The 23,330-nt window shown below is 46.8% G+C and overlaps 1 protein-coding gene across 5 annotated transcripts in view; it reads left to right on the top strand.

Moving 5' to 3' along the window:
- Utx (Utx histone demethylase) overlaps positions 1–23,330 on the top strand; it is a 150,548-nt gene that overhangs the window by 103,995 nt on the left and 23,223 nt on the right. For 4 of the 5 annotated variants that reach the window (XM_075890250.1, XM_075890249.1, XM_037412572.2 and 1 more), the window contains 3 exons: positions 21,641–21,761; positions 22,209–22,263; positions 23,180–23,214. In XM_075890250.1, the coding sequence (XP_075746365.1) occupies positions 21,641–21,761; positions 22,209–22,263; positions 23,180–23,214 (211 nt within the window). Of the gene's footprint in view, positions 1–338; positions 444–21,640; positions 21,762–22,208; positions 22,264–23,179; positions 23,215–23,330 lie in introns of those variants that run through there. The other variant, XM_075890269.1, reaches the window with a different exon arrangement.

The following is a 23,330-nucleotide window of genomic DNA, read 5'->3' as shown; positions in this document are numbered from 1 at the left end:
GCTGTCAATACAGTCTGCGTATTGCATGATTTCCCACAATCACATTCCACCCAATGCAGCATGAAACGAGTTTCCTAAACGTGCGATCTCGTATGCCGTGCATTCAAGCAATCGCTGCTGTTTCGATGTGACAAGGTAACCGGAAGTGCCGGCCATGTGCGGGCGTTGGTTGGAAGAAACTTTATCTCGTGGATATGTAAGCGCTCGCTGTTTAATTTTTCTACGTTATGTGGTAGGGAAGGGTGGTGGGCATGGCGGCGCCGACCTTTTTTTTACATGATCGCTACTTGTTAAGCGCATGCGTCAAGATAATCTATGCTTCGAAAAGCTGAGGCAGAAAAATGCACGCACCACTGCACATCGTGGTCACAGACACAAGTTCTGCGTGGGCGGGATGATCGGTGACTTGGTTGGCCTTAGGTGACGTTCTCGCCATGCTGCAGGTAAGGTGTAGCGCTGTGACGCTCAAAGGTGCTGGTTCTATTTACGGCTTGTATAGCTGCACGACATTGTGGTGGATCGACTCTGTCGAACCGCTTAACGTGTTTGTGCCCGTGGGTAGTCGCTGCACTTTGATGGAGGCAAGAATGCTTATAGAGGTGCGTGTACTTATGCATTTCGGTGCGCATTAAACAGTACCAGGTGACTGAAATTTTCGGAGCCCCCGATTACGGCGTCCCTCAAAATCATATCGCTCCGCCGCGGTGGTCTAGTGGCTCAGGTACTCGGCTGCTGACTCGCAGGTCGCGGGTTCGAATCCCGGCTGCGGCGGCTGCCTTTCCGATATAGGGCGGAAATGTTGTAGGCCCGTGTGCTCAGATTTGGGTGCACGTTAAAGAGCCCCGGGTGGTCGAAATTTCCGGAGCCCTCCACTACGGCGTCTCTCATAATCATATAGTGGTTTTGGGACGTTAAACACCACATATCAATCAATCAGTCAATCAATCAATCCAATCAAAATCATATCGTAGTTTCGGGAATTCGTGCATGTGAACGGGACGACTCGGGCTCGGTCTGATCGATATCCGAATCGGCCCGCCGTCGTGTCGGGGTCACATACATGAAGCTTCTTTGTATATCGAACCGAAGTTAGCAGTCTGCAGGCTTCGCACCCAAACCGACACGATCTTGCCTATTGAAGCCGCGGCTGACTTGTGGCTGCGCTCGCAATCGCCTCATCGACCGGTCGCTGAGGGCGGCGCTCTCTTCTCTTGACCTACCTCGATATTTAGATGCTCCAGTGCCTATTGTTAGTTGCGTATTCCGTTATTAAGCGACCTTCATTTGCTTTTGGCAAGGCATTATAGCTGAGGCTGAAGTTTTTTTTTTCTATTCCATTTCTAGCGTGCGCTGCTTGACAATTACGCATTTAAATGCGTTATGTCAGCATGCTTAAAGGAGCAAACACCTCACCTTTATTGTTATACTTAACGTAATATGTGGGGTCTATTATGTGCTGCATATATGCTCGTTGCGTGAAGTGCTAATGTGTAATACTGCTTGAGCAAGTAGTTCTTTCTTTTTTCAATACATTAGCAGATTCCAGCACTGAAGTCAATAAAAAAAAGCGTTGGACTTTAATGTACGTCAAATAAATGCTTTCGTAAATGACCTTCGCAAATGAATGATCTCGTTAACGTCATGCCTTTGGGCGACGTCGACTTAGGCCATACATTTTTTCTCAAATTTAGCTGCTTGGCCTGTGCTTCTGCAGACTAACAAATCGAGTTAGAAATAGAAAGCTTACTTTTTTCACTGCGTAGGTGAATGCGCTGTCTTGATGTTGCATTTCGGAAGCTAAACTCCCATAGAGACACGTGTGCTAATTGACGTAAGCGATTCGCCTATTTTAAGCGCATATGATGACAGTGGCTAGCGCTGAAAACGACATGTATGCAACTGGTGGTATTGCTTTTTTTTCAAATCATAGGGAAAGAAATGTTCTTTCAATTCTTGTGGCGAGTTTGGTTTTGTGTGTGTGTGTGTGTGTGTGTGTGTGTGTGTGTGTGTGTGTGTGTGTGTGTGTGTGTGTGTTTACTCCTTTTCGACCTGTCGTTTCGTCGCCTTTGTGGTATTGCGATCACTTCTTCGATCGCTTTTTATTATTATTTTAATTTTGCTAGTGCCCCGCGCACGTTCCGTTTGAAGCTGAAAGATCGGAAAGTTGGTGTGAGAAGTCGTGCTTACAACAATTTTGGCGTAAAGAGGCCACATACAGAACGTTTGAGTGGAACTTTCGATCATCGGTGTTCCGCGTCGCTGCACCTGGGGGAGATAATCGTGAGTAAAGAAAAAAATATTAATCTAGTGGGCGAAGATCTTCACGTGCTTAGCTGCGCAAGATTGGACGATTGCCAGCCTTCGCCCTGGCCGATACTACACTGCAAATTTTTGATCATTCAGTTATGCGATAACTGAATTCCTTTTCTTTTGGCAGAATACGGTTGCCCTTCCTGGTATCCTAGAAGGTATAGGCTGTTAAGCTGAGGGCGTGGGTTTCATTCCTGATTATGGCAGCCGCATTTCGATAGGGCTCAAATGCAAAAACATCCGTGTATTTTAATCTATAGGGTGTTCTTTAAGGAATCTCGGGAGTCGTTACTTAATCCGGCGTTCTTCTTCACGGCGTGCCTCACAATGATGACGATGACCTGTTTCTGGCTCCCGAAACCCCAGTGATTATTATTAAATTTATCGGTTGACGCTTTTCCTGCGGTATCTTTTTACCTTGCTATCCGTCGCGAAATACGATTGGTTTAGTTTGTAGCTGTTATCGTTTGCTACGAACTCTTTCTTTAATGTTTTTTGCACACTACCGACCTGTTATGTTGTGGCAAGTCGTCGACTATTACACTGCGACTTTACAAAAAAATAATACAATCTTCACATGGGACACTACTTTTCCTCCGATGTGTCATAATATAATAATACCAATCCCGCTTCGTGGTGGCCAGTGTTTGGTGGCGGCGACTGCAATGTGCAAGCAGATAGCTAACCACGGATCAGAACTTTTATTCGAAGGAATGGCTTTCAGCAGTGGTAATGGCTGTCGCTACGCTGTACCATGTAGTATAGGAAATAGAATGGCCAAAGGGGCCCGGGTAATAACAATAATTGTCGGGGATTACGTCTCAAAACCACCATACGATTGTGGGCTCCGGAAAGTTTCATCACCTGCTTTAACGTGTTCCTGAACAAAGCACGCGGACATCGAGCGTTTCGTTTCCATCAGAATGCAGCCACCGCGGCCGACATTCGATCTAGTGACCTGCGGGTCAGCGGTTGTGCTCCATAACCACTGGACCACCGTAACGCGTCGAAATAGACTGGGATGGCATCGACTAATATTCAGAGAAATTAAGTATCGCCCAACATGCGATGATGCGGATTGTGAGAGTGCAGTCCTTTGTATTGATTTTCTTTTTTCATATTGTTCGTTCTATTCGTGAAACAACTGCCGAAGCGGCCCGTATTCTCTCGTCGGTGGCGCTGTATCTTATAATATTTATTTACGTTTGTTTTGCCCCCTCCTTTTTCTTTCTTACGTTGTACAAATTTGTCGTCAAACTGAGATAAATTATGATTGTGTTAAAGTGCGTGGCGCACGTGCCGGAAAATTGTAATATTCTCCCTCCGAGAAGGGCTGTATATTCGTCGACTCCGTCAGTTTCTCTAACGAGCGAATTTCAAGCGTAGGTGCGTGGCTCGAATGGGTTCGCACAATCTTCGTCACCGATACACTGGGGTGAAAAACGCCGTTTGCACTCCCGGGCCGTCCGTGTGTCAGATAGATCACCCCGGGCACGGTCGTGTCATTCCTCTTCGGGGGCGCGCGGCACCGGGAACGACGGGTTATCCGTAAAAACAAGAGAGATATAAGGGCACGCAGAGAAGAGAAATGTGAATCTTCTCTCCCAGATGAAAGGAACGGGCGCGCATGCATATGGAAAGCAGCGCACTGTTCTTTCGCTCTCCGAAACGGGCCGTGCAGCGGCGGACCGCATCACTGGGTCCGGGGAGGAGCGCCTCCCTCCTCCTCCTAACTGCTGGAGAGCAAAAACGCATCTCCTCGCAAAGAAGGGAGCAATATTTCCTCCCTCCGCGCTCGACGGAATGGAGAGGGGAGAGCGTTCGCTCGCCTTTTTTACTCCCCTCGCGGAGGAGCTCTCTACTCCCGCATAGGTGCAACGCTGCCGGCGAAAGGGGGAGTCAGTGGAGGTGACGTCATGGGGCCGCCATTGTGGGGCGTCCGTCGTGCACGTGCGCATTTGCCGACGCCGCGTCAGCGACGGGCTTTCCGGGCGCCGCAGCCCGCATCTGTCTCTCCGTGCACTTTGAGGACTCTCTTTTGTGCAGTTGGTTTCTTCCTTCCTTTTTTTTTTTTTTTTTTTTTGCGCCACTGCCGGTGGGGTGCCCCGGAAAGCGTTCGCTGAGTAGAGGGCAATCTGAAGCCAAACCAATCCAATGTGGATGGGGCTGGCTGAGAAGTTCGTACGTAAATGACTTACTGCGTGCCGCGGGCTGGAAGAATAAAACATGAAGTCCCCATTCTAATTGTCGAGATAAATGTATACGCCTCGGAGATACGTACCGAGGTGACACTTTGGAATGCGATGATTGCGAGAAGTTGGTAATGACGGGGCGAAGCATGATTTTTTCAGGGGTGGTTGGTGTCTTCCGCGTGTCTGTATTTCAGCTTGAGTGCTGGCGTGCGGTGACATTCCGGGAGTAGAGGCAATTGGTTGAAATGACTGAAAGCGTTCGTCTGGCGCATCTTCCAGAATGGCCGTTGTTGTCCATCGCTCTTCGAGTTTCGCTCTTTCAAGCGCTGTCTCCGGTGATGAATCGATCTGCACGATCTTAAGAACGCATTCAATTCTATACCCCTCCCGCCGTCCCAACCACCATAATTTATTTTCGTGGCACTGAAGCGATTAACGAGAGCTGCATCGTTCTTCGCTGCATGTACTACGAACGTCAAATGAAACCCGAACAGCGCCAAGCCTTCGTGGTGCTGTAGTGCGCGCTGTTTGGTTAACCACGATTGGCAGGCGTGCGCATACAGTTCGGCAACTCTGCGCATATATGCGTGCCTGTCCATGGTAAGTGGGCGGCGCGTACTATATTATCGCGAATCCTTGCCGCTGTTCCAAGTTTCATTTGATACAGATAGCACATCTTCACTGCACAATATGTACGCACTGCGGCAAACACCGTCTCGGGAAAACACCCAAACTTCTTGTCGTGCTCACCGGCCTATACATTGTGCGTGCTCACCGGCCTATACATTGTCTGATCTTTCACTTTCACTTTTATTCCTTAAAGACCCCACCAGGCGGTATTACATAAGGGGTGGGTTACAATATATACAACAGGTTGAACAGTTTATTATATGGTATAATGTGATGTGATCGCTTCAATGAAGGCAGTAGGGCTTGAGTTAGCGATTTCTTGTGTAAGGTCGTTCTAGTCCTTGGCTGCTCGAGGAAAAAAAAGAAGATGCAAAGGTCACTGTGCGAGCTTGAGGACGGGCGACGTTTTAAGGGGTGACCAATGCGATGGGATATGCGTGATGGTGGCAAAATATACGGTGCCTGATTTAGCGCGCTGTGGTAGAATTTATGAAATAATGATAAAATAGCAATGTGGCGTCGATTAGAAAGTGTTTGTAAACCGGATTCCGATTTCGAGGATGTTACGCTGATATCGTATGAAAAGGATGAATGAATGAAACGAACGGCACGATTCTGAAAAGCCTCAAGGGCGTTTGTGAGGAATATCTGACGTTACATTGTCGTTTACGTGCCTTGTGCATTTAATTCGTTGTTTTGGCTATGCGTGTTGCCTTTTTCGTAGCCATTTTATCAAGTGGTACCTACCGCATTGTGTAAAGTTAAATGTTTTGCACGTGATGCTCTGTTATAAAAAAAAGGAGAAGCATTGTTTGCAGTGCTTACGAATGGAGATGCCCTTGACATTGCCTAATCTTGCAGCGCCGCTTTGTAATCTGGTAGAGCGCGTAGCTGCATTTGACGAACGGCGATCGCACGCTCACAACGTGTATATCGGCCGTGTTTGAGGTTCGGCAGCTGCCAGTAAAATGTCACCGACCGCTGTGTGAAGTGTATACTTACAACACACCACCGAACGATATCGACTTTTGGACGCAGTCGAACCGTAGCACGAAACGGACTCGCTCGGCTCGTCGAAGCGCTCCGAGCGCGCCCGGGATGTGTTGCTGCGAGGCCTCGTCTCCATCGATCGGGTTGCTCCCGCACCCCGAGGGAAGGAAGGAGCGGGAGGGAGCCCAGTTTGCCAAACACGTCGGCGTAACACCTGCTGTTTTGTTTGCTGTGCGTCTGCAGTGGTGAACGAAGAGAGGCGGGGGGAGGGAATATGCTTCCAGCGATACGGTGAAGGGAGTGGCGTCGTGCTGATCGTTCTTAGTTGCGTCCCGATTACGGTGTGCTCTCGACGGTGCCCTCGATGTGGCGTTTTCTGTTGGAACACTCGAGACGAAGGCCGTGGGGTGGCGATCGTCTGCAGGAGCCCTTCTCTCTCGAAAACGCCGCCCCGTTCGTTCACTGTGCAATAATAAAAAAAAAAAGACACATAGCAGTGTTGCTTCGTGTCCGCGCTTCCTGTTAGACAACGTTGTAATTGCTCTGGTTTTTTCGTGGCGTATTGGCGTGCCCACCGGCGTCGTGCAGTAAAATCTGGCTGCGCGGCGTTCCTTTTTTTTGATTTAGGAGCACGCGTGAGCGCAGTGTAGTGAACGAATTCGTAGGAACAGGCGTGCGTTTTTTTTTTCCCTTTCGGCTGACACGGGGTGTACTAAACTATCCTGCAGCGGCTCTTCCCTTCCCCTTGCACTGTAGATAGCTTGTTCTCGTTAGGTAATCGTCTCAGTCTTCCTCTTACTGATTCTACTAACTTCCTATAAATAATACTGCGATAAACCCGTACCGTTTCAAATTGCCGATGGACTATTTCCACTGGCCGCGAGGTACCAATGCGTGTGTTTTTCTGAAAGTCAAGATGCGACCGCCTGCTGCGCTTGAAGACGCGAGTATGTAGCTGCACTCCGAGTCAGTCTTGTGTTATCGAAAAAGTTGTTCCGCTTTGAGCAGTTCATTGCGCGAGCCGAGACAACCATAAAGTGTGTAGATATTCGCCCGCGGAGGATCGAGTATATATATGTTGCGATTATCTGTCTCCGCGTCCGGTAAGTCGCCTGGTTGCGGACCTATATGATCGATCGAGGCTCGTTGGCCTTCGCTTAGTATACTCTTCATTCGTTCGATAAACACATACGTGCATAGGTAGGCCTTTAAATCTCGGCGAATGTATTTCGCCAATTGCCGTATCGTTCATGCAGGTAACCAGACGTACTGCTGAAGAAGGTTGCATTAAGCGTTAACCACAATGTCGCCGCTTGAAGTCACTGACTCGCTGTAGTGCCCTCATGCATACACCAAGAATGACGTCTCATGTCGCAGCCTGAAACCAGAAGCTTGTGACCGCGGCATATCGCTTTACTCAAGCGAAGCTTGTTGCTATACTCAAATTTCAGTGGCGGCTTCGTTGGCGAAAAATGTGGGCGCCAGCGAGCTTACAGAAATGTATGGTCCTTTAAGGTGCACTGGCCATATGCGTATCTGTGTGCCCATGTTTTCCAACAGTGGAGGCTCTGTCGATCGTGGGAGATAAGCTGTTTCTGATGATCTGACAATCTGATCTTTTATCGAGATCACTTGTCACTTTATGTTGCCAAATTTCATTTCATTGTTGCCTGGATGAACGTCGTTGTTGTCTGGCTGCTGTTGTCTCGTTGCTATATAAGCACGTGAACAGTCCGCAGCTCGTCCTTGGCAGATCAGCTCTGGGCTGTCCACCAAGCCCGCGAGGTGGCTGAGGAGCTCGGCATTTTAGTCCCCACGTGGGACCTGCCCGCAACACAGTGAGCTGTGTTTTGGAGGACCAAATAAAAGTTTATTCAATCCAATCCAAGGTCCCATTGCCGGCGTGAAGAAAGAAAAAAAAAAAAGCAGGTAGCAGTGGTGCAGAAGTGTGCATGGTTAGCTCGACTACTTGCTATTCCTCGTCTCGATTCATTTTTGGGCTGTTGCTTATGATGTCAAAGAGCATTGCATTATGCAAAAGAAAGAAGGTAAGAAACTACGTCACGTGCGCACTCGCCAAGCTTCGCTAGCCCTTTTTCCAGACAGGGCAAGTGCTTCTTTTTGTATATATATATATGCACTTATTAAAGCAGAGCACGAAACTGGAATACCTAATTGACGTTGATCTTTTTTTTTTTTTTAAGCTGCGCTGACGGACAAAGAAAAGGTTGAATACTGGATGTGCGTACGCTCTGTCTTCACTACCCTCCCGTTTGTCCGTTTTAACTCAATGAAAGATTTAGTAATACGAGCACCAACTTATTCTTTATTTAACATTGCTTATAGCGTATACGTGCTGCTCGACGCTAACCTTTGCGACGCCGTGCTTGTTCGATGATGGCGGATTCAATGGTATCTTATCTAGGGCAGTGCGAATAATGAGCGTTGCACATTCTGGGGATTGGAAGGGGAGGGGGACATTCTCGGAATAGTATTCGATACGTTATCGCGGTATAACCCGCTATCTTGACGGTCGGTGGGCCGGGAATTCTGTGCGCGGTGTATGTTGGCGGACTTCGTTGCGGAAGTGAACACGGTGTATATACTACTTCTTCAGCCGGTGGAGACAAGCCTTTGTGCAATCGATCGTCTTTAGTTTTTCTCCCCCATAAGTTTAACGGTCGGTCGACAGTCGCCATGTCTTGTTGTACCAGCGTACCTTTGTGAGTGTGAGCTTCGGCAGCCCGAGTCGTCGATGCCGTTCATGGTTCACTTGTACGACTTGCTTCGCACGTGGTTCGAGCACGGTAAGGTTTCGATTTCGGGAAATGAAAAGAAAGTAAGAAAGATATGTCGCAACCCACGGCTCTAATGGCTAAGGTACTCGGCTGCTGACCCGCAGGTCGCGGGTTCGATTCCCGGCTGCGGCGGCTGCATTTCCGGTGGAGGCGGAAATGTTGTAGGCCCGTGTACTCGGATTTGGGTGCACGTTAAAGAACCCCAGGTGGTCAAAATTTCCGGAGCCCTCCACTACGGCGTCCCTCATAATCATATGGTGGTTTTGGGACGTTAAACCCCACAAATCAATCAATCAATCAATCGCAACCCACGGCACCAGGACTGCAGCTTTTCCCGAGGGTACTCTTAAACTTCCATGCACTGTTTTGCGGAACACGTAGTGTAGACCTTTTCTTTTTTCTTTTTTAATTCGTGTTCGAGCTCGTTTTAGTGTTTTTGTTATTTTCTCTTGCCTGCATTTTACCGTTGCGTGCGGCGGGTCTTGATTCTACAAAAATGAGCATTTTGTTAGCGAAGTGCCGTGAGTGGCATTACCTACGGGACAGTTCCTATGTACGCGTGGGCACCATGACTCCGTTTATAACCCACTGTCGTTAACAAAAAAAAAATTCCTCCTGATAATTTGAACATTGTTTTTGTAACATCAATCACAAATACCATTGGTTTTTGTTTGCGATTGTAGTTGTGCTGTCAACGTTCCCCAATCGCGATCTGTTTAACGCTCGGGCGAGTCCTGTACTTCTGCACATGGCAGTTGTCCTTAATAGCAGTTACGGGCAGTTACGAAACGAGAAAACCGAGATAATACACATATCGTAGCGAACGTTTAATTTTTCAAGCTTAACACTGAGTCCCTGACGTTCAGCTTAACAGGTACTCAAGGGCTCATGAATTGATTTCATCGCCGTGATGGTGTGCTAACTATTGTATCATACGCATGTTTATACTTGTTGGGCCCCTTTTAAAGCTCTCTATCAACATAAATAATTTTGGAGATAGGATGCGAGGAGGCTCACTAAGATCCTTGAAAAAATCGAAAGAACTATCACTGCCTCGTCGTTTAAATAACAAGGGCTTTTCTCGTTGTTCCGTCAGTTGAAGGCGCCGCTCGTTAATCAACAGCCACACATTGCTCACATTTCTGAGCCGAGCCAGCGCAGCAACGGCAAGAATGATGCGCGGAAGCGTCGTGCATATATTATACTGTTGTCGACTGTGGGGGTCTACAGCATCTGTAACAAATGACCATTTTGTTCTTAGCACATCCGTTCGCATTGTCCGTGTGGTCGCCGCGACCAACCCGGGCGTAATTGCGTGCACCTCTCTCGCATTACGAGTGTACACACGGCCTGCAATTACGTATATCGTCGCCGTGCACCTCCGCGGCGACGTCAGACGACCGCGAAGCATGCCAACGGACGCGCGCAAACGTGTTCCGTGTATACTGTGCGCATGCGCCAACTCGGGCGTGTATATGGATGGCTTGCGCACGGCCTCGCAGATTACGCGGCGCTGTGTTAGCGCGCCTAGTATTAGGAAGCTCGGCTCATCTTCCAATCTCGCAGCTCGAGTACAAGTGTCACCGTTACTCTATGAAGAAGGGACCATTGTCGGTATTGCCGTGAATGGCCAGTTAGTGCTTATTTGTTGCGCCAGCGTGCGCCCCAACACCTGCGCTATACGCCGAAACTCTAACTGTTCCCGCCAAACTGTGGCCGCCGGCACTTAGGACACTAACATTGACAGAGCGGGAAAAAGGGATGGGGAAATTATGGATTCAACCCCCCCCCCCCTCGGAAATTTTCAATGTTGCATGTGTATATATTGTATTGCATGTGTATACGTCTACTAAAGTGGTGTGTTGGACTTGTTGGTACATAACTCTGGCGCACTACAGCGCAAACATACACAACGGATTGAAGGAACACATACTTTGGGTATGTCATGTATACACGCACGAACACACCCGAAGTATGGCTGAACCCCCTCCACAAAAATCTGGCGCTATTGCTGTAGGGAATCGAACCCCACGATGCCGTGCATGTTCATCGAACCGCGTCGGTTGGCGACGGAGCTGCGGTATCGTTCCTGTGAAGTCTGCCCTCGTGTGATCTCGGTCGTGTACTTCGCCTCGCAAAGTGCATGCCAACTCCTCTCTGCGCCCCGCGAAGCTGCACGACGGTGTTTTTCGCTCCCCATTCTGTTCCTCCTCCTTTCCGCTCAGGAGAGTCGGCTCAACCCGCTTGTCACACAGTGGCCCTCGTCGTGCCGTGACTCACTCACGGCCCGGAAGAGGGGAGACGAGCTCTTCGTCGTACAAGCCTGAGTGCCCATGAAAGGCTTCCTCTTCCGGCCCGATCCCCCCCGCGTTTTGTTTCTTTTTTCATTGTTACCTCATCGAGTCCGTCGCGCATGGTGTACGTCACGGGGCTAGATAGACAACGCGATTACGTTTGCCCGGCGTGCGAGCAGCTCCAGCGTTTTTATTACGTCCTATAGAAAAGAAGCATCGGTGAAGTGCCTTCACCCTCCGTGATTCTGCGTCTTTAGCGCAGCCTGGCTATGGGAGGCGCTCCTCCCTCCGCTGCATTATGCGCCAAAATTGGATGAAAATGGGACCGGAGAGAGTGGATAGCATGCTCGCCGCTGTTGGCTCGTCCCGATCCGGAAAGGGAAACGCGGTGTCTGTCCGCCGTCCCCGCATAAACTGTTTTACCGCGCACTACCGTTATTTAGAGCTTTCACGCTTCGATTGTGCTCCGAGAGGACGACAGGAGGACGGATGTACGGTACATCGGGCTTGCCTTCGGCGTGGACACAAAATGCGGTTGTTGTAAAAGACGGGGACGTCGTATCGATCGTTTTAATGGCGTCGCGTTCATTTGCTTGCTAAAAATGAGCGACAGCAAATTGAACTCAGTCGCGGTATAATCATCCCAGCTATCTATAATGCTCTTATTCTGCGACACACTTTCTGCTTGGGATTGATGTGGTGGAGCCATGTATGAGTTTAGTGGTGGAGCAGAGCTCGAGTAAATTTCTGAACGAATGACTCTTATACGCATCAAGACGGTCGTAAAGTTTCCTGTCGGCATTTGCAGCGAAGCAATGACTGAACGGCGCTGGTTACCAGAAGGACGTTGTCTTTAGGCCTTGCGAGTATATATACTGCATCAGGAGCGAGTCTTGCACGACGTTTTTTTTTTTTTTTGCTCCTCGTTGGAATTACGCAATTTCATGTCCAGGAATTCTGGACATTAGAGTTCCCGTAGCACATCCAGTACCAAAAGTAGCATATCCAGTAACTCTACTGGACATCTTCAACTAGCGTCATCTGTTGGTTTCTCTGCTTAACAGCAGCGTAACTGAATGAGAGACGATCTTTAAACATTTATTGCAACTGAACGCTTAAATATGTGCGAAAGTCGCTCTGTATATACAATCTGGGCGTCATTGTCTCATAATTAGAGAAAGTTCGCTTTATTACCTTGAAATGTCTGGGTTCGAGAGCGACGTTTATGTGCTGTGAGACTCTATTAGCGAGAATTTCAAAAATTTTTATAAAACCAATTAGCGTTTATTTTCCTAAATCACTCAAGTTACGAAATCTCGACAACTCTGTCTTCGTACCTGTGAACTTTGGTTGATATCGGCTGAGTTCCTAAAGTTCGACGGGCACTTTTGTAAACACGTGTTTTGCAGTAAAACTCTCTTGCAGGGGCACACGCACTTCCTAGCGTTTTCGGTTACGCCAAAACGTAATACGTTTGCGGCTCTTTTATGTAAGGCTGTTTTTCGTGAGGCTGCTCAATATGCGAAAGGTATTTATACTGTGTAGATCTTATGTTGATGATTAGCAATAACACGTCTCTGGTAAATTACAGTAAACGATCAAAGATAAAAATAGCTCTTCGTCATTCAAAGTAAGAAGTAACAATCGACAAGACTCATTGATATACATATTAATTTTTCTCTCATAGACATCGATAATTAATGGTACTGTTTAATGCAAAAATTAATTTAAAATATGTGGGAAAACTGTCAGCATAATAGGACATAATAAAGTTATATTTACCGGTTTTGTTGCCATGCACCACATTAATACTTCATATCGTCACATGTAAGTAAACAGCAATACAATTTGTTCAGTGGTTCGGAGTAAAATGGAGTAAAATTACAAGAAAAGAGAGACTGTAATTATTCATGTTTCCACGTTTTCTCCCGGCAAGCGCGGTATTGTTTAGCAAATCCCTCTTGCACGTGGGCATTCGTATACGTGGGGCAGAGCGGCCGTTGCATCATGTGCGTTTAAGAGAGCCCAGAAATTCGCTCGGGAATTTGAACGCTTTTAATTTGGCATCGCGCTGCAGCACATGTGGCTGTGCATTTGTCTTTACCGATACAAAGGTTTTTGTCGAAGCACAGATCTCGGATAACGGGGAAGTAATAGAGGCGTTCCATGTTAAATGAATGTATGAAGCGTGCGGCAGTGAGCCATCTGTTGCGAAAATGCGCTGTCGGCGCTGGTGTCGGGGGTCTGTCGAGATAGATGCAATAAATGAACAGTGTTAATATTCAGCTCGTGCATGAATTGAACTCGGTACTTTTGCACGAAAAGCATGTGTTATTTCTACAACACAGCCATAACAGTTCTTGAAACTACTTTGAAAAAAAAAAACTATAATAATGTCATATACTGTGAGGACGCCCCTTAACGTGTGTAATGTTGCGTCGCAGCTGCGTAAAACATGGAATTGCACAATTAGTGGCCGCTTTAAAAACTCGCCAATAAGCGCGTCAAGCAAGAGATAGCACACAAAAAAAATGATGGAATCTTTAAGCTTCGCCTTTAAACGTTTAACGTGATTGCAATCTCTTGTCCCAAGTGCGTGCTTCAAACACTTACCCCCATATTCACAAAACGCTCCTCGACTGAACTTTCACCCTTCACTTGACAGAGTTGCGCACTGCGCCACTGCTCGGCTGAAAATGACGGTGATCTACTGAAGAATAGCAGCAAATTGTCACTGATATGCAGTGAGTTTCCCTGTCTAGAGATGGCGCTCCCATCGGCTTTCTCAAGTGAAAGTGGAGCGTTGAGTGAAGGGGTGTTCTAGAATACGGGGGGTTAATGTACGAAACCTTTTCGAACAAGCTATGCACCCACTACGTGGCCTTAAGGGTGCGTGTCTGTTGTAGTGGGTGACGGGTTTTAAATCATGAAGTCGTTATGATAATCACATGTTCCGAGCGAGTGAGTGAGTGAATGAACTTTTATTGGGCCCAGCAAAACGCGCGAATAGATCTTGGGATTAGCCAGGTGCGCGTTTTAATCACATGTCCTGACGCCCGATAGCAATGTGCGCTCGAGCCACGCATTATCACTGCAATATTTCTTATTGTATTGCGAAGCAGACGGCGCGCGTGTTTCCAAGCAGAGGAAGTTGTTTTCACTATGTTCAGAAGCGGACGCGAGACACTGTTGTAGAACACCCGCTTACTACGCAAACGATCCGAGTTCGATCCGACCTCGCACTTTGGATGTTTTTATATTTTATTTGCATCTTTCTCGAATTTTCGGTCACGCACAAGATTATTTTTCTCTCGCAACCAACGACCCCGACCCGAGAATTTCTGCGAAACGAGCTCTTTAACACTATCTCGTCAATAGGTCTTACAAGGAACCTTTAAGAAACATTACCGCGTAAAAATCTCACCACGCTGTTCTTGAGCAAGGTGCTCCAAGAAACGATTACACTAGTAGCAGCATGGAAACCCGATGACTGATATATCTTCAAACTTGCTTATGCACGTTCCTCGTTTTAAATAAAAGTGGCCGAAATAGCCGGGTCTCGAACCAAGACCTGATGCCGCTGTGCAGACCGCATCGAAATTTCCGGAGCCCTCCACTACGGCGTCTCTCATAATCATATGGTGGTTTTAGGACATTAAACCCCACATATCAATCAATGGGCAGACCGCTTAGGCACTGAAACAAAGAGGCGTGTTTTACGGTTGTGTACATCCAATTATCACCCGAGGTTTTACGCCCCAAAACCACGACATGATTATGAGGGACGCCATCGTGTATAGGCTCCGTAAATTTATGTCATCTGTTGCTCTTTATTACGCAATGACATCGCACAGTATATATACGCGGTTCCATCATTCTGCCTCCACCGAAATATGGCCTTGGCGGCCCGGGTCGAACTCGTGGCTTTCGGGTGAGTACCCGAGGACTGTATAACCACTACATCAGCGCAGTGGAGGGTCGCACATTCGGTAACAGCGGACGGTTGCGAATGGTGGTCGTAAAGCAACGAATATAATTCGTTTCATTACACTTACACGAACAGTTAGCAAAAAGGGGAAGACGAGCTGTATAGCATGTCCTGCACGTAATTAATTACTATATTTTGCATGACTTTTGTTATGTGCTCTAGAAACATAGTGTTATTTAAATTAGTGTTATTTAAAATGCTCATATTTGGAAGACAATGAAGCATGACGATAGTTATAGCGCGAGAACAGAACGACGACAAAAAGACAAGGATACCTGTTCTCGCGCTATAACTATCGCCATGTCATACCAACTAGCCCAAACTGCCACACAATAAAGCAATTTCATTCCCGTGATTAGTATCGCCCTTTCCTTCTGCTTCGTTTTGAGCTCTTAAAAAGATTGTCACTGGCAGAGAATACGGCACGGCAAGTTGGCTTCACGCTAATGCGGAAAAAAAAATCACTTGCTATGTTTAATAGGCTGATATTTTCTTGAAATTAGCTTTTGTAGATTGCAGAACAGCAGTGACAAAAGGACGTCCTAACTTTCTTCAAGGAACCCGTGCCGCCGACTATACAACCGGACGAAATATTTTGAAACTGATGACAGGAAGGGCAGCACTCCAATTCGAAACAAGTTTTTCAAGCGCATCCAAGTGACTTGCGCGCACAAATTCGTTGAAAAAAGAAAAAAAAAAGACGCTCGATTCACAATCGAGCAACCAACCGACGGATCGTCGTACGACTTGCGCTTATCAATCAGCGATCACGGTTCGCTCTTGGTCGCGATAGTCGACATAGAACTGCTTTTTTTTTTAGGGGCGAAGCTCCTTAGGGCGTGGGCTGTGCGTCCCCTGTAGCCTGTATGTAGCCACCTATAGTTTAGTTCTTGCAGTGTTCACTAGATGGCGGTACCGTCCCCTGTATGTAGCCACCTCTAGTTTAGTTCTTGCAGTGTTCACTAGATGGCGGTACCGTCTCCTGTATGTAGCCACCTCTCGTTTAGTTCTTGTAGTGTTTATTAGATGGTGGTACTTGTAGCTGATGATGAAAAGATGCAAGATGTTATAAACTAGAAAGCGGTACTTGTAGTTGATGAAAGACGCGAGATCTTATAAAATAGGAATGATGTCACATATGGCGCGTGTCATTGGTTGAAGGCAATCGTTCGATTTAGTGCGGCGACGTACGCTAGGGGGAGCGATGTAATAAAATCGAGTGGGCAAAATGTACAGAGGATTCATGGTTTACCAGGTTTACCTCCGGAGCTTCGCCCACTCATCATCATTCACTTCGTAGATATGGCGGAATTTTTTGATTGGCCACGTTGTCTGCCGCGTGGTACAGGTCATCGCGCCAGTTTTGAAAGTTGAAGGTCTGTACGCCACGTGGTGTGAGAACCGGCGAACTAAACGCGATGTCCCGAATTGCTGGGCATGTCACTTGACTGCGGCTGCAATATTTATATATAACACTATAAAAAATATCAGGCTTGCGCGGAAAGCGAAGCACGGTCTTAGCGAAGACGGGATGACTATGGTCATGCACTTTTTGACGATAACCTCGGCTAAGGACAACAGGTCTTTAGAGAACTTTCGTGTTCCCAAGCAGGTCATCTCTTCATCCTCATTTTTGCATTCAACGCGAATCCTCTTTTCCATCGGACTCGACCAATTTCGTGGTGATCGCTAAGGTGAAACTTGGCTTTCCCCATTGGAGAACGGTATACAGGTATCCTCGCAGGTGTATTGACAATACCGAGGAAATGGTATTCGGGCTATAATAAGTGCTTGGAAGAGCATGTTTTGATGCTTTTCTAAGGAGCCAGTATTGGATGCATAGAGCTATTCGTCACATGTGCTTCGCGTTTCTTGGCACTTATGTTCACGATTTGATGTTGTATAGCATCGTTGGGTATAGTGCAAGTGCTTTGTAGAATAGCGTAATGTCCTCCCTTCTGTGGGGTTGTCACTGCAGGCACAGCCCCACAGAAGGGGAGGGCATCACGAACTTCCATGGAAGTTTGTAATGCCGAGTTGAGTCTACCGTATAACATTCTTCGATCAGCTTGCGGCGTTCATTTCAGTGCTCGATTTGGACACCACAGAAGCAATTTGTGAGGTCGCTAACCTCACCTGTTGCTTCAGGCGACTTTGTCGTCATGTCCTCACCCGCTCGCCCCGAGAGGCTTGCGAGAGCTTCAATATAACGTGTGCTCTTCCACGAATGGCCCACCGACTCTTTGAAATCGTATTTATAAATTTATTTGAAATCGTGTTCATAAATTTAATACCAGTCGCCGGTAGTCAAACCTCTAGGATGCTATTTCGTCCATCCACCAGCAATATTCGGAGGGGACACAGACGACGCTGCACGGAATTGGTGCCGGAAAGCATTCGGAGAAAGTCGAAGTGGGTTTTCGCGTGTACGGCTCCGAAACGCCACCGCCGCCGTAAAATCGATTCCAGATGTTACTTACATATGCAGTTCGTAGACGCGAAATTGCAAACTGCTGTGGGTGGATGGGTAAAATAAAGTGAAGGCAAGGGCCTGCGCGTGAGGTGCATTTAAAGGGGTCCCCCCTTTCCTGCGCCATGGTCGCCCCCCAAACTTTTCCCTCGGCAGTGCCGGTGCGCGCGTGCACGAACGGCAAAAGCAGCAGCTGGCGTTGTTAAGTGCGCTCTGCCATCTGGAGGAAGAGAGGAGGTCCAGCGTACGTGGCCGGCATGAGAAACGTCGCCCGCTTCGCTTATTATGTGCGTATATGCCTTCTCCTTTCCCCCGACCTGGGCCGGAAGACGACGAGGACTCTCGTATTATAGCGGAGTTGCGTGTTACGACTGCGCGACTCGCTTCGCTTCAACGGGGGTTGGCGAGCATGCAATGATGGATTTCCGCTGCGAGTCTTGAAGAGAGAGCGTTCTTGCCTTTTTTCTCCTCTCCTTCCTTTTGTGATTCGGACATCTGTTTCGTCCGGCGGGGCTCGCGTCTCCACTTCTAGTGCAGTTGACGTCTTGAACACACAGCAGTCATTATCCCGTGTAACTCGTAGTGTAGCAGCACGTGCTGTATACTAATGCGGACGATCCGCCCGATTTTGTCCTCCATATGTAATAAAAATGTTGCGGGACTCTTCTTCGAGAACGGCTAAAAGGGCGCGTCGCAGCCTCCCTCCTTTCCCCCTTTCGGTGATCACGAGTTCCCGGCTTGCCCTTGGCGCGGGGCAGTTGACCCTCGTGAGCGTGCGTGCAGCTTTTTGGATAACAGTGTCCTCGGGTGTAGCCGGGGCGGGCTTCTGCCCCGCACGGCCACCCGTGCTGCTCCTTTGTGTGCGACTGCCGGCTTCACTGCGCACCACGCGCGATCTCGCGGCCAGAATAGGTCGGGGAACTTGATTGCTGTGTGACCGAAGGGACGTGTCTTAGCGCGGTTCGTGCTCTATGAATCGGGGTCGGAACTCCGCTGGAGGGCTCGATGGAGAACTGCGTAGCAGGTCCCCAGCTAAGTCCACCCCCCACCCCCCCTCGCCTGTGATACTGGTCGCCGGAAGCGGTCATTCCAGGAATCCATCATTCGTGAATTTATTGAGCCCTCCGAAGCTTTGAGTTGAAGGGTTCACATCCAAGGACGCCGAAATGGCTTTGACGACTTTCTACGTTATTTGGTATGCTCCGTCCCTGTAGCCTGGTCATCATATCAGGAGGACGCTTGCACGAGCTGCGTAATTTATTATTGGGGTTTAATACTTCACGCATATTGCAGCGGCGACGCTTTCCACTTTTTTAGCCGCCTCTGCTCGCAGAATATGTAGAATTGGCGAGTGATGTGTCACTCGATCGTACGAGTTGAATGTACCAGCTGCTTTATGTTTTAGAGCATCAGGCAGCCAATGAAAAGGCGGGCGACCAGATTGGCTTCCCAGTTGACGTCAACGGGAATAGCTTGTACACGCGGCAACGTATAGAGAATATTCGGTAAACGTTCTTGGAAAATCGGTCTTGACGAGGCATTCGGGAAGAAGCTTGACATACGAACGAAACGAAATAGCGCCGACCCAAAGTGGAAATGTTTAAAACATTTAAAAATGGCGTTTCGGCTACCTGACCAAAGGATACCATACGGTATCCTAAACACAATTTTGGTATTTTTAAACATTTAAATTTTGGTCGGCACTACTGAATTTTGTTTCTATTTCAACGTTCTTGGAAATACAGCTCTGCGGAAAGAGAATTGAAGTAGCGCATAAACGGTATAACCTAATAAGATACACGTTTGAAAATAAAGTAAGGGACACTAAAGCTAACGATTGAATTGGTTTATGTGGATAAATTGTACTTTAATTATATCAGTTTCACCATCGTGGGTTTATTAATTCAGGACAAAGTCAGTCAAATTTTCTTTTTTGAATTTTGCGCCCATTTCGCCGCACGTGCTTTGAATTTCAAAGTGATTTTTTTTATCGTAATTTGGCGGCATTGTCTCAAAGAAATTTGCGTAAACTTGGTACGTTTGTTAAGTCTATGCCTATCTCAAAGGACGATGCGGTTGGTTTTTTGTTAATTAGGAACTACGTAGGACCCTTGTAGATACAGTCAAAATCTGACGTGAGGACGCTCCGTGAGGTAACTGTAAGTTAGCGTCGCCACCCGCACATTCTTTTTTTGCGCGTTTTCTCGTTTAACAGGCGTCTTCTCTGGGCGTGTGCAAGCGTGGTGATTTTGCAATTGTGAAAGAATCATTTTCTAATATGAAGGAAATTGTTTTTCGCTTCGATGTCCCTTCAAGTTTGCTGATTGGCCAGTATTATTCATGCTCGCCGAGTGATTCAGTATTCATGCTCGCTGGTGGATTGGCCAGGAATGGACGAGTTTTAAAGGGAATTCTCAAGATATAAGGTCTCGCAATAACAGGCTGACAAAGTTATTATTATTATTATTATTATTATTATTATTATTATTATTATTATTATTATTATTATTATTATTATTATTATTATTATTCACGTCAGTAGCGTTTCGAGTCGGTGAGATCTGCGTTTTAAAGTTACTTCTTTATCACATATATATTTTTTAACGCTTGCGAAGACGTACGAAATCGTCACGTAGAATAGGGTAGTACGCTCATGTGCGCATGATCGCGTGCCGTTATGGCCGCATTTTTCAAGTAATTGATTGATTTGATTTGTGGGGTTTAATGTCCCAAAACCACCATATGATTATGAGAGACGCCGTAGTGGAGGGCTCCGGAAATTTCGACCACCTGGGGTTCTTTAACGTGCACCCAAATCTGAGCACACGGGCCTACAACATTTCCGCCTCCATCGGAAATGCAGCCGCCGCAGCCGGGATTTGAACCCGCGACCTGCGGGTCAGCAGCCGAGTACCTGAGCCACTAGACCACCGCGGCGGGGCAGCATTTTCGAAGTAGACGAAGAAGATGCCGACCATTCTGTGGGGCTACTTGGCAGATCCTCCTTTGTGGGTTTGCGCCAGTATTACAAGGATCATCATCATCATCAACACGCCTAGTCACGTGACAGTGATCTCCGTGCGCGAGGTATCGTGCGTGTTGTGGAAAGAGAGAAGCGTCGGAACTCGCCCCCTGGAAGCTTGCGTTCGCCCGCCAGCAGGGAGGCTGTGCGGCGAAGCGTGATTGCGGTTGCCTTTCGGCGATTGTTGTTAGAAGGAGCGCTTTACGGAGACTTTACTTAACGAGCCGCGCTAGTTTCGTGCTCCTGCTAAAAATTAAAAAAAAAAACTACTGGTAGCGCGCTTTTCTCTCCCATCCACTTGCAGCTTATTGTTTCATTTATTTGTCCTTTTTCTGTCTACATTTCACACCTGTGTTCTATGCTGTCCATCGCAGTGTTTGTTTGGTCATTTGCAACGAAACAGTATTGTTTAGATTTAGTGTATGCCCTTTCTTGGAATATTGTTTTGTCACTTTACGTGAATTAAGTTATTTGCTCAATGGGGTGCTGTACTGCTGGTTTTTCATCAATGAGCCATCAGTCGGAGTTTTAGAGCTCCTTGGATGGTACTTTTTTTTTTGTGGGTGGCCTTGTTCAATGTGTAGTGAGATTTGCGTATCTTTTTACTGGAGGCATTAGTTCTCTTGTGAAGCATTTGGGAGAAAGAGCATACACCAGGCCGCCATGGCCATTTGCTATCTGAATTTAGTGCCGCTAGTTGCCACGGTCAACACAGTCTGGAGTTTAGAGGACTGTTGCTTGGCTGGGATTTGTGACCCCAGCTGAGCGCAGAGAGTCTAACCGGCGTCATGGCATGTTCTCAATTGCAGCAAAAGAAAAAAATAATTTCTGTAGTGGCTAAAATTTGCCTAATAAGAATCGCTATAGAACTAGCCCTGAAACTTGCATGTTTTACGCTCAAGATGTCACTATAATATTTTCTGTGCAATATGTTTGCTATGTGCAGGTCTATCAAAGCATTCCGCCAAGTGCTTTACATCGACCCCGGCTTCGCCAGGGCCAATGAAATCCACCTGCGTCTTGGGTTGATGTTCAAGGTCATTGCTGACTATGAATCTGCTCTCAAGGTATGTCCTCGTGTCATCTACCTCTCTATCTCTCTCATGCATATTGATTGCTTTGAACTCAAAATTGCTTTGAACTGAACTGCATGCTTGTCGTGCACTGTTGGTTTTTGCCAATTTTCACTTGTATTGCTGCTTGATCACATTTCTAAGTGAAAGAGAGATCGACAACTGTACCTTGTGTGCTAATTTTTATAATATTTCATGATGCAAGCACAATGTGAAAGGTGCTTGTGTGCTGGGGTATCATTGTTCAATAAAGGACTTCATATAAGTGCAGGGTAGTATACAGCCTTTCATCGTTGCTTTGGTATGTCAGAACAAATCATCCAAGCTTCACGTAGATCAGCACGTTGTATACTAAATAGTTCAGTGCATGCATGAAAAATTAAATAGATCTGCAGATAAGTAACCTCCTTGTCACCTTCCTTTTTTCCATTTTCTTTGCAGCATCTTCAGTTAGCTCAGAGTGACTCCAGGCCCAGCACCTTTACAAAACCTGAAGGTAAGCAAGCTAATCTTTCTGCAGTCTAGCAGTTCAATCGTGTGTAAATCGAAATTCTCGTGGTGAAGTCAAGGCGCAGTGCATCTTCCGCAGAGATTCACAAGGTGGACTTAGAACATCAGTCACTCCCTGGAGCAGTAAAATTGACATTGTGGAAATTGGTGTGGAACTCTGCATGGCGGAGTTCTTTCTGGCTGTTTTGCATGTTTACTTGCCTGCTGGTGCTGTGTGGCATTGCAAGAGTTTCAATTTTTTTGTTGTCACTTTGCTGTAGCGGTGGGGATTACATTTCAGTCATGGATTAGTAGGCATTGCTTTACACCACAGAAGAGTGCTCGTTTGTAGAGTCAGTCAGCTTTGCGCAATTCACTATTGAAATTTAACATAACTCTTCTAGAGGTTCACTTGAAGGATGTGTAATATCATTCTTCAACTTCTCAAATTGTTATGCAATTTTGGAGACATCTGCATGAAAAGCAACTTGTCAGCTTTTCACTGTAACTCTCCGACATCTCATGAAGCATGTCAGCATGTCCTGGTGACCTTTCTGCCTCACTTTTATGGGACATGACTGTGCATGTTTACGTCGTGTATAGCAAGCTGAAAGGAATAATCTTCCTGCTAAGCAGAGAAGCATATCTCCCTTCTTAGAGACAGCATTGTGGTTCTCTTAAAGCACATTTCGCTCATCTGTTTGTTACAGTGTACACAACTTCAGCACAAGGTGTTTTTTTTTTTTTCATAGCCAACAACTTCAATCTATAAATTACTGTTATTTCCACCTAAAGTAAAATGGGTGCTCATACTTTTTTTCTAATCTGGTAGAAAATATACCCGCATAACTCTATGAATAATACAAGCATCCAGATTTTTGCTTCCCCAGGTATATAATTCTGTCCTCTTGTATTTGTTGCAGTGCGCTTTCATATTGCTCATGTTCTGGAAGTGCAGGTAAGCATATTGTCTGAACTTTTTTTTATATAATTCGTGTCTTTACTATTAATATTGCTGTTTGGTGATGGCTTATAATTTTCTTTATTATCCATTTTTAAATCAATGTTTTCTTT

This window comes from Rhipicephalus microplus, chromosome 1 (genome assembly GCF_043290135.1).
Source record: "Rhipicephalus microplus isolate Deutch F79 chromosome 1, USDA_Rmic, whole genome shotgun sequence".
In the NCBI taxonomy this organism is placed as follows: Eukaryota; Metazoa; Arthropoda; class Arachnida; order Ixodida; family Ixodidae; genus Rhipicephalus; species Rhipicephalus microplus.
This window is presented reverse-complemented; position numbering and strand designations above follow the sequence as displayed.